General features: G+C 37.1%; 1 protein-coding gene across 1 annotated transcript in view; it reads right to left on the bottom strand.

Moving 5' to 3' along the window:
- LOC104540612 (chromosome unknown open reading frame, human C7orf60) overlaps positions 1-5666 on the bottom strand; it is a 20765-nt gene extending 15099 nt beyond the window's left edge. Inside the window, exons 1-2 of the mRNA XM_010184455.1 lie at positions 5633-5666; positions 5227-5368 (exon numbers count right to left, since the gene is read on the bottom strand). Of these exons, the coding sequence (XP_010182757.1) occupies positions 5227-5368; positions 5633-5666 (176 nt within the window). The remainder of the gene's footprint in view (positions 1-5226; positions 5369-5632) is intronic.
- Between the last annotated feature and the right edge of the window lie 6329 nt (positions 5667-11995).

Raw genomic sequence — 11995 nt, 5'->3', positions numbered from 1 at the left:
TGCTTTATAATGAGGAAAAGGTGAGCTTGACTTACATTTCTTCAAATATTTACTAACCAAAACCTAATATTGAGGATGACATTCAGTGAAGGTACAGAGAAATAACATACTTCCCTTCAGAGCTGAAGGAAAGTCTGGACTTATCATGGTTTCTGTCTGCAAAAAGTCTCTCCTCTCCTTCCAGACACTGAGGAATAAGTTTATTAATGTCAACTGACAGAGCTGCTGGCTTAAAAAAAAAAAAGGGAAGAAAAAAGATTGTAAACTCTTCTGCAGGTTTAACCCACTCACTTCCCAACCCTCCAAAGAAGGGAAAACTCTCTTGCTTGTACACATTAATACATAGAAAAGCAGAAAAGTTTTTCCTCTGGACTGGAAAATATTTTGCTATTGTCATGGGCACCCAGCTTTAGGTTAAGGAAACTCTGTATTCAGCATAAGTGAGAGCACTAGGTTTCTCAATCCAAAGTATTATAACTTTTTTATTACCATAATTATATTTTGTTAAACTTCAAGTTGAGAAAATTTTATCCAATACGTTTTCCATTTTATTTTTCATACTTGGTCTCAGTTCTAGGGTTTTGAGACATTTTCCTTTTGAGAAACACAATTAGGTCTGTAATCAGATGTTTCTCTGGCTTTGTGTCCACTCCTCCAACCCAAGCCAGCTTCTGGAAGCAACATCCTTCATTACCAGAGGATTCCAAGAACTCAAGAACATCCAGCAGTTATCATATGATCACTGCTCTAATTAGCTCTAATGCTCTGCAAACAGATACGGTTTTGTCAGAACAAAGTATTATTGAAGAGAAAAAAACGAAGGCTGTAATACAAATACGAACAACGAACATTAAGTCTTTTTTCTGCTTTAAATGGTCTTCCTCCTCATGTTTAGCCACCTCCCTCTTAATTCCAGTCTCCTGAACATGAATTTGCACGACTAACTGCATTCATCAAGATAAAATGTAAAACAGTGTTGAAAGGACTTCAAACATTCATCCATCCAGTCTTCCAGACCCAAACAGGATCAGCTTTCCAGCTCTAGCAGAGACCTGTTATCCTCAAAAGGTCCTTTTAAGACCTTTTTAAAGACCACTTACCCTTCTCTCCTTTTGACTAGACAGCTCCAGCCAGTTTCTAGAAAAAAAACCACAAGGCTTTTATGCAAAAAATTGGAAGATTTTTGATCATGTCTTTATCTTTCTTGGAGCTGAGCTGCTGTTTGTTATTTTTTAAGTGTGGTGGCCAAAGTGGTGTTTTGGCTAAGAGCAATGCTAAATAAATTCAGAGGAGTGCTTTACATATCTCATGGACAATCTGATGGACACATTCCAGTTTGATATTTGCCTTCATTGCAAAAGCATCCCATGACTGTTTCATATTCAGCTTGGGGCCTGCTACAGAATCCAAATTTTTTTTTTCTAAAAGACTGACACAATTAATTACTCCCTGGCCTGTGTTTGTGTAGTTGATGGTATTCAGTATAGTTAACACTTTATTTTAATCCTGCTCTCAGAGTGACACTTCTTTTCTGTTTGATCTCATTTGCAAATTTAATAAATGAACTTTACTCCAATACATTGCTAATGAAAATACTGATTAGTAATGGATGCAGGGACAGACACTGACAGAATCCTTCTCAGTAAACCACATTTTTAAGATAAGCTTCTAACATCTATTCTCTGCATTTTTTCCAAACAGTTCTGCACTCACCTGACAGTAACTCTGTCAAGTCCATATTCTTCAGTTTGCTCATGAAATAGTCAAAAGACTTTTTTTTTTTAAAAGAAAAAAAATGCAGGTCTAAATAGTGCTTTGTCATGACAGCTGCTTTTAGTTAGAAGTGCAGATTTTGTTTTTTGTTATTTAAAAAAATAGCCAAGTCAACACAAGTCTTAATACTGATGTGAAAGCAACAGAAAGAAGCAAACCTGCTGGTCAGCTTATTTTGTTCTAACTAGAAACAGGGCAGGCTCGCATTCATTGTCCATGCACAGGTTCACAAGCCGACCTATGCCAGCAAAAATTAAGACTTAAAACAATTATTCAAGGTAAACAATCTTGCTTCATTTTGGTTTAAGTTTTGTGCAGTAACGTAAATGAAATTAAAAAGAAACATGAATTTTAGTTTCCAACTAGTCAGTTTTCTAAAGATATAAAAAGAATGTAATGGAAGGACAGTTGAGTGTTGCAGGCTTTTTACCAGAGGATGATCAGAGGATCATTAACCTGCACCTTGAAGGAACAAAGTTTTAATCCCTCATCCCCTCCCAGCTAACAGTTGTATAATGTTGCACTGAATCAGTGAATAAAACTGGCCCTACACAATGCAGCACGTGGTCATCGGCACCGTCTATCATGTACTGCTTTCCGTCTCTTACAGTTTCTAAAGTCTGGATATGTGCTTGTTTAAATCGGCAACTAATGAAGAAGTAAAATAGTAAGTTTCATGTCATATGGTAAGTCAGTAAGTATTCTTCCAGTAGCATCCACTAAATAGCTCAAAAGGCTTTCAAAAGGGGAATGCTGCATGAAAATTTTTGTTCCTGTCCCGAGACATACACATGGCTTCCCTAGTGGTTATTTTTCATTCTCTGATTTACTTTATCAGGGGCTTGTTTATAAGAGAATACAAGAAAAATGAAGAAAATTTTTAAAACTTTTTTTCAAACAGTGGAAAGAACTCCTCTCTGTTTCAGATCTCAGAAAATTTTTCTTCAAAGAAAAACAAAAAAGCCCAGACTATCCCTTTCTTCAGCAGGGACACACCAGTGGTTCCCATGTATTTTCAGCATTCCACTTTCAAACTAAACTTCATCCAACACATCAGCTACCTTCCTGCTGTCATGGTGACACAGTTAAAGCACTGGGCAAATGCTTCCAGTGCAGTCTGATGCCAGCCAAGGTCCCTTGCATGCAATTAAGCACCCAGACGCGAGGAGCAGTAGCAACAAAGGGAGCTGCCATCTGTCCCACACACCTCTTTCCCCTTTGAGAGGGGACAAAAAACTGCAGACCACAGAGCCAATCTGGTATGTTCTGGTATGCACCAATCCAGGCCTCGGTTTAATCCAAGACACACAAGTGTGAGAAGTATCTCTCTTTTTCTACTGATGTAAAATTCCTGATCCCATGCCTTTGCAAACTGAAAAGCTATATGCTTTAATTGAAGCTTTATACTGAGACAAATTAGCGTCTCTTATCGAGTGGATTCTCTTCTTAATATTATTGAGTTCATGCTGGAAGGCCCAAACTGGACACTTCTTTAAATATATTTACTTTGTAAGTCTTGTAGGAACTACAACCAGAAAACAAGTGAGACACAGAGCCAAACAGCTTCAATACACGGGCCCACAAGTGTTCACAAAGAACATTATAGGGTGTCCTATAAGGTAAAAGACAGGCTTGCCACAAGCTAAGGGAATACTGTTTAGCTGAAATTACTTCAAAGTAAGTGCACACAGCTCTATTGAAAAACATTTTGCATATTAGTTGACAATTTAACTGTAAGAAAATATCGAGCAGTGTTCCACAGGAGTCTGTCCCGGGTCCAGTATAATCAGTATTTTCACTGATAACCTGAACATTGGGAACAGTCAGTGCTCCTCTTAACTGACCTGCAAACTATGCCAAGCTGGGGCAGGAGGGGTGGTGGTGGGAAAGATACTGCGGAAATCACAGTATTAGAATTCAATGGGATTCAGGAGAATGTACTTTACTAAAGAGAATTACAAATAACAGCATTTCCATAGAAGTAATGAACAGCAGAAATACATGAAAATAACTAGCAACTAAGGACGCCTGTTTAAAAAAAAAAAAAAATAGGCATTTAGGGATCACAACTGAGCAAAAATTAATGAGACACCGATACACCACCACAAAAAATCCAACCAAAAACCAACAGAAAACCACCAAACAAGGTCAGCAGCATAACAAGAGTTTACTACAATTCAACAATATTTCTCCATTTCATTTATCCTAGACAAGGTTAGGGGAATGCTGTGTCTATTTTTACACATAGTTTTTTCCAATAACTTCACCTTTCTTATAACTGAGATAAGGATACATGAAACATGCCCTGAAAAGGATCTGTAGAGAAACACTTAAATAGTTTTTTGAGTTTGTTTGTTTGTTTTAAAGCTAAAGGATAAAAAGTTGATACATAAAGGAAAGACTTTCAAATATGTAGGAGTTTTTTTTGAAAAAGGAAAACAGCCTGTTATTAACTTGCTCCATTTCCAGAAGCCACAGAACAGCTCAAGTTGCCACCAAGGTATACTCTAGATCAACTGTTCCACAGTTGTTGCCCTCTTTTTTTTTTGGCTGTTTTTGGTTTTTTGTTTTGTTTTGGTTTATGGGCTCACGTAATGAATTTAAATTTAGCAATACCATGCCTGCTTTTCTTTTGCTCATCACACTGCAACACTCACCTGCAGGACCTACAGACTGGCACACAATGTGACTTTTTGCCTGTCTAAAGTAATCCCCAAAGGCCGGGCCATTGATAAATTCTCTTCCCAGTTAGATTTCAACAGTATTCTGTTTTATTCTGCTGTACAGATTCCCTGGTATGCCCTGGATGCCAACTGTAGGCAGGAGTCCTGAGTGACCAACATTTCTTCTCTTTTAGGAGTTTATTTTCTTCAAGAATTGAAGCTCAGCTCACTTCATGACTTTACTATTAGGACAACCCAATAAAAAATACATGTTTATGACACAGGAATTTTAATGTTTAAAATCAATTTAAAACAAGTTTCACAGAGGTTAATGTCAAGATTAAGACTTGAAAATTAAGCAGCAGAGATTTGCATTCCAAGGTCAAACACTATTATACGCACAAATCAAACCAAAACCCTGAAAATCAAACTTGAGCTACACTGACTGTATTTGTTCAGTTTAGGTTCCGACTAATGTGCAGAAAATGACTTCACAGGTTTACTTGCAAACAGCTTCAGTATTTGAGGGGAAAAAAAAGAAGAAGCTGTTTGTTGAAGATACTTTAAAAAAAAAAGGGTCACCTTGTAACAAAACACTTCATAAGCTGTATTTCCTTAGTCAGTTGGAACAATAAGAAGGTACTTGTTTTAGGAAGCAATAAATCATTAACATGTTATAGGACAAATATTAAAAGATGGCAAATAAAGCAAAACACACTTAAGCCTTGTGTTATGAATAACCGCGGGTAGAAGTGTGTAATTGTGTCTTTCCATAAACATTAATGTTTACCTGCAACACCATTCGATTCGGCCTTCCCCTTCACAAGTTTTTGCCCAGTGATTATCTGCCAGGTTTTTCATTGCTACAGCGTATTCACACAGAGTTTCCTCATCCTCGCAGTGCTCACGCCAGATCTTATCAAAGTCTCCCACTAAACAAAACAACAACAAAAATTTTACATTAGATACAAAGCATCTCATTATCTCCATGGCAATATCCCCATCTTCCAATTAAAAGAAGTTACATAGTGCACCGAGAGATTACTTTACCTGCACGTACCAAAAACAAGGTCCCCTTTCTCTAGTCAAACACAAAATTCCAGGTCTTGGAGAAGGAAAGGGCTATCAGGTACTTGAGAAACTAGCAATATTCTCAGTTTACTGATCTTGTACAATTTGTCCTGTGAAATTCAAGCCCTTGGGAAATTTTGCTTTCAGATTTCTATGCATGAGCATTATCATGACAAACATTTTAGAAATGAAAGAATGAAAGCTTTCCTAATAGCATTCATGTTCATGGCAAATACTGTGGATGACGTTACGTGCAAAAATACCAAAAAGAAAGTTGAACCCAGGATAAAGATTGCTTTGGAAAAGGAATTCAAGCCTTAATTGCCTAATCTAGCCAGGCTCGATGAATTAGCTTCTAGGTGACCGCACTGAAGAGTCAAAGACTACATACGGTCAGGAAATCACAGATAAACTCATCTGCTGATCTCAAAGGACAGATACATTTCCATGCTTCTCATCTTGCTAAAAAGAACTCTTGCTGGTTAAATTCTGGCACTTATAAGTAATTAAACATGATGATTTTCCTGCCTTTGCTGCTAAGTATCCACTTCTCCCAGCTTACAGAATATATTGCTAAACAAAACCAAGATAAATGCTGGTCGTGGCTAGCCACAACTTCTACTGTGGTTTTTACAGCATGCAAACCTTTGGTATACCTTACTAAAAGGACACTTCCGCCCTAAGAAAGAAAAATACGTGCTCACTGGTGTGAGCTTCACTAATACCTTTTGTGTTTCTTAATCACAAACGTATGTACACATGTAGTATAAATATATATAAATCCATAGAATAAAAATGATCTACTGATTTTGCACCTATAAGCCAAGACAGCTAACAAGTTTTCAAGAGCAAAGCTGTATTTTAAGCTTTGACTCTGACAACCAGCACGCTTTTCACAGCATGGTTTCACAAACAGTTTTGGTAGCATCTTCCAAAATAGAAATTTTTAATAACATATTTAATATTTTAAAAATATTTAAAATTTAACAAAGAAATAAAGTGTATCTATTTCATATTTAAGAAATATTTAACGAGTGTATCAAGCAAAAGCTCACTATTAGTATCTGCTAAAGCCTGAAAGCCTACAGTATGACTTGTCCATCTCGTATCAGTAAGAGATCTCTGTTTCTAACCCACTTACAGCAACTTCTTTGATGTGCTTTGTTTTAATTTGCAGTAAATAACAGATTTCTTCCAGTGGCAACTTTTCTTCTCCCCTCATGTGTGCAAGGCAGTAACAATTCCTCACCTCACCCGTCCCTCCTTGCAGCAAGTCTGGGTATGATGGGCAAGTACAGAGAGTTGTGTACTTAGACCAACCATCCAGGTTTGCTCCCTATTCAAGTTCTGTTTAGGGAAGTCACAGCAATTTGCTCTTCAAAAATAATAATCTAGCACACTCGCACAATCATCAAAATGAGTAATATTTGAAATTAGGTGTTTATACTCCCTTGTGCAATGGCACAATGGCAGTTTAGATGGAAGGGAGTGGACATGGTTTGGTTTTATCAAAATAGAGAAGCTGTGCAAGAAATCACATATTCTGCTTGCTATTCAACAAGCATATATGAGAAAATTAGACTGGACAAAAAATATAGTATTATATTTGAGTGGTATCCATAATTATTTCCCAAATTATCCAAGTACAGAGAGAAACATTTTATAAGAAGAGGCACTAATGTGGTCACTAGAGCAGAGAAACACCCAAGCTGCAGATGGGCCCCAGCAGGGGTTTCTGCTAAAACCAGTGGTCAATTATCCAGAGCTTTCAGGAGAGCCTGACGGAGAAACAGTCATGCAGGACAGAACATACTCTACCGATAGAAAAGAGCAAGAAATGGTGCAGTGTCCTACTAGCATAGGGGGCAAAACAAGCTCAACTCTTAGGAATCTCTATTTCTTGCGTCAACAAAGCACAGAGCCTGTACAGCACCAAGCCAGAAAGCACCAACCAAGTTCAAAGTGTATTCTCAAAGCCAATTAATTCTGGTGCAATTTAAATAAAGTTTCAGAGTTTCTCTGCCACAATACTCTGAATCTTACTGCGTGCTCCAGACAACTGTGAAATGCTGGAATGACATGTAGTTGCTCAAGTTTTATTTGAAGAATATACAGCTAATCAGAAAGGAAAAAAGTAAACAAGTGAACGCTTACTGAGGGAGTTGAAATCCCAAGTTTAATACTGTTGTTCTTTTAGTCTATTACATCATTTGGTCTATTTTTAAGCAATTATTCTATTTCCAAATAGCACTTTTCCTTAAAACTTATTTCTTAAGTCAGATGTGGCAGAAGAAATACGCAAAGACCAGATGTTCTTGACTAGCCAGTCCTTTCTTACAGCAAAGTAGTTGACGCCTCCTCCAGCACTGAATCCTGCTCTCATAGCAACTCTTATTTCCTTCTGAACAAGGCACAGATTTGCACTTCTCTTTGAAAATCAGACGAGGGGCAAAAGAGTCTACAGATAAAAGATCCTAAAGTTAGATATACAGCAACAGACCTGGAGCAAACTACCAGCACTCTGAGACATGAGCTTTGGATGACAACAAAGCTGCCTATGACAGTAACAGCTTCTTGGCACAGAGCTGACAAAGAAATAAAGTGGAATGATACAAACTATTAGGAGAGACACAGAACAAAAGGGAAAAATTAATCACAAAATAATTCCGTCACACATCCTCTATCAAGTCAATTCTGTGTGCACTTCTGGTTTGATTTCACCTACCAATACTGCAGGTCCTGAGATACAGAAAATGGCAACATAGGACAGACAGAGCACAGCTTCGCTATGAGGCACACCTAAATAGTGGCAAGAAAAAGACGGATGAAAGCAAGAGAGGATAGGCTTCCACAAGACCATGAGTGACACAGGAAAGGTAAATATGGAACAACATCTGGTTGTTCTAAGAGTAGGAGACATTCAGGAGAAGTGCAGAAGGGCAGCTTCAAAGCAAAAAAAAAGTTGGAAATTATTTATCCATAAAATGTATAGTTAAACTTAAAGTTCACGTAGCTGGGCAAGCTAAGGGAAGAAAATTAATTACAAACTCCATATTCAAAAGTGCAGTGTGTAACCTGAGAGCTCTTAGACCATGAAATCACTGAAAGGCAGAATGGTAAGCAAGTAATGCCGTTGGTAATAGTCCAACAGTACTTTTCATGTGTTCTTGTCTAAACATCTGCTGTTGATCCCCTGTCAATATTGGGTTTCATATGATGCCCATTTGTCTGCCCCAAAACGACTGCAGATAAAGGATTTTCTTAAGACGGCACCACCATGTGAGGACTTTCAAAGAAGTGTGCTTGAGCAAGTACCATGGTAGTAAGTTGGTTTTGGTTTTTCCCCCCATTCTTCTCCAAGGTGCACTTCAAGAAGACACAGACACATGCATCAGATTTACAGGAACTTCAGTTCCAGAGTCATGTTCCAATATTGAGTTGAAAATGCAAATAACACTTCCTATCTGTTGAGATTTTGAGGTAGTGACAACAGGTCTTGCAGCATTCAATTTCAAACCTGATACACAGAACACAGTAAAGCCATGTATTAATTTTTTCAAACAATACTTTATAATCTACTGTTTATTAATTTTTCAAACAATACATTATTGTGTAAATGTGCAAATACTAAAACCATGTGCAAATACCATATTAACTCTAGTGGAGTTAAACATTTATTTATGAATCATTGATTGTGTAACCAAAAAGGTAGTAAAATATGCAGGAAGGTTTCCCTGCAAAATTAATGGTTACTAAAGAAATAAGATAAATAAAATCTTCTGTTAAGCAATCAACATTGCTGTAAATTAAATAGAAGTTTGTGGTAGGATAATCTAAAGGAATTTTTAAAAAGTCTTGCATCTTCAATCACATAATAAAGTTAATATCTGGTTTTGTGCATTAAACTTTTCTACTCATGATTCTACCATAATATAAAGTTTAAGGTTACTCGAAACTCTTACTATGTGCTTGGAGATCACCTTTTGTGCGATTTAAAGCCAGTTTTGAGCACTGACTCTTCAGAGATCTTCATACATCTCAGATCTCCATCAAGGAACCAGTTATGCCAATATCCAGCTGTAAAGTGTGACTGGCAAGACTGGCTTGTAACAGGAGTTTCACACACCTTTGAAATCACTACAGTGATAGTATTTGTAAATTATTTAATGTTTGCTCTCCTCTCTATCCAGAGCTGCCTAGAAAATAAATTACCTATTCTTCACCTTGAAGATTAGCTGTTCCTTTAAAAACAAAACCTGAAAGCCTACCTCTTTCTAGCATTTCTGTCAGTGAACAAGTAACTGACCAACTGACCAACCAATTTCCTAACATAGCCTTTCCTAATGCAGTAACAAAAATGCAATACTATTTACCTAGAACAGATGAATCCCTCTAATTTCCACCCACATTAACATTGCCCACAGAGTGGCCAAATCACAGCCCCAAACTCAACCACAGAGTAATCAGCAGTTACCCAATCCTGTCACACAGAGAACAGGTCAGGCGTGTAGAAGTTATTTTTAAATGATCCTAATTACAAGATCATTTTAATTGTGAGTAACAGCAACAGAGACCTAACGTTAGCTGGAAGTTTCAACAACTGAAAACATTCTTAAAAAGGAAAGAATCATACGAGCTCAGTAAGAAGTCCTTTCATTCCACATTTATTTACAAGATGTCATCAAAAGTCCCCAGCACAGACTGAGATGACCAGATTTCCCATTCTTGGTGGGACAATCCCAATACTGTAACTCCTCTCTCCAGGCAGTCTATTTTTAAAAACAAAATCCAGTTTTCTTCTATCCTAGATTTTGTTTGTCTTTTTTATTTTTAAAGCATTTCTTTACAGTTTTGCTAAAGGCAGTATTTTTCATTTTAAAATGGGATAAAAACCCAAGCAACTGATTTGAATCATTCTGTTTTATCAAGCAATAAAACAGTTAAATCACACAGAGTTAAATGTACTATCTGCACCCACAAGACAAGTTCTGTAATTACTATTTTCCTTAATTCCTTCAGTATTCTTCGGAAAAACAGTTCAGTCATCTCTGAATCTCAAAACCAAGTACAAGGTATTTCATCCATCACCAAATGACCTTGTATTCCAAAACTGAACAGACATCATGCACTTCAGGTAGATATAATAACAGTTTCAGATCTTAAGCGACAACTCCCCCCAAAAGAAAAGGAAAACTGGAATTATAACAGCTGTTATTTCCTTTTGGAAAACTACAATTTTCTGAATTCAAAGCAAACGTAATAAAGGAAAAGCAAAAAGTCCAAATAAGGGTTTGAAGTAATGGCTACTTACATGCTAATAAAAACTGGTCATGTAAAAACCAGATTCAATCCACCACCCTCATTTCGTCTACTTCTATTTAACAGCACATTGCCTTCCTATGTACACCTTTGATGGCTCTGGTAGAGGAGAAAATAAGCTCAAGACACTGACTATCACTGAAAGATAGAAGCAAAAGTCACATGTTCATATCTGTACAACAGTATTAATAAAACTCTTTGAATTGCTTGTTATCCAAAGCAAACCTATCCCCACAATTAACAAGTGTCCATGACAATGCTAGATAACTTCAGATGAGAGGCTGCTGGCCATAGCAACGCTTAGCAAGATCTGGGAGCTTCCTTCTTTGTTGTTGATGGCAATGCACTCTGGAATGAAAAAAATCCATCTCATTTTATCCTCTTAAGACCGCCTCTCACTTACTTGCTGGAAATAAAAAAACCGGCATCTACAGCACGCTAAACACTAAATGGGAAACACAACCCTACTATGTCCACTAGGCTAAAGCTGAAATAAAATTCCCATGAATACTCTATCCAACAAAATTTCCTCATTTTTTACAGTAAGTTGTCAGTTGAAATTTAGCTGTACTACTAAATGTCTGGATACGGTGGCAATGGTTAATAAAATTAATTACAAGAGGAATATCGCCTAATACTATGCTATTTATAACTCTCAGTGTATACAAGATAAACTAGAAACTTACTGAACATGTCTTACTAAAACAGGATATCCAGTATTTCTTGTGAAAGATAATAGGTATTTTTGGCTTCACTGTTTTCCAATTTTGTATGTCTAAATACATAACATGAACTTGAACTCGGGTAAGTTCAAGCCATCAGAGCTAATGTTTTCCTTGTCTTATCTGACTAGTGTTTGTTTTAAATTTCTTAGGATTTACCCGAAATATTTCACAATAAAATCTTTTAAAAAAAAGTGCAAGAACCTCATTTTCTCTATCTCAGTATCAATGTTCCTCCCTTCTACTCACATAGAAAGGATTAATTTGACCAAATGTGGATTTCTACATCTGACCTGTCAGGTGCACTTCCTGTCTGTTTACACTAAACAGACTCCCAAGGCACAATTCCTCTACTGGGGGTCAGCTTATATCACCCTGCAGAGAGATCTGTGTCTCTGATCTGCTATAAATCTCTGATGACTGTCACACAGACAGTGGGGAGCCCAT

The sequence above is a fragment of the Mesitornis unicolor genome, unplaced genomic scaffold (genome assembly GCF_000695765.1).
Source record: "Mesitornis unicolor isolate BGI_N332 unplaced genomic scaffold, ASM69576v1 scaffold49175, whole genome shotgun sequence".
NCBI classification, from domain to species: Eukaryota; Metazoa; Chordata; class Aves; order Mesitornithiformes; family Mesitornithidae; genus Mesitornis; species Mesitornis unicolor.
The sequence above is the reverse complement of the archived record's forward strand: the minus strand, read 5'-3'. Positions and strand labels throughout refer to the sequence as shown.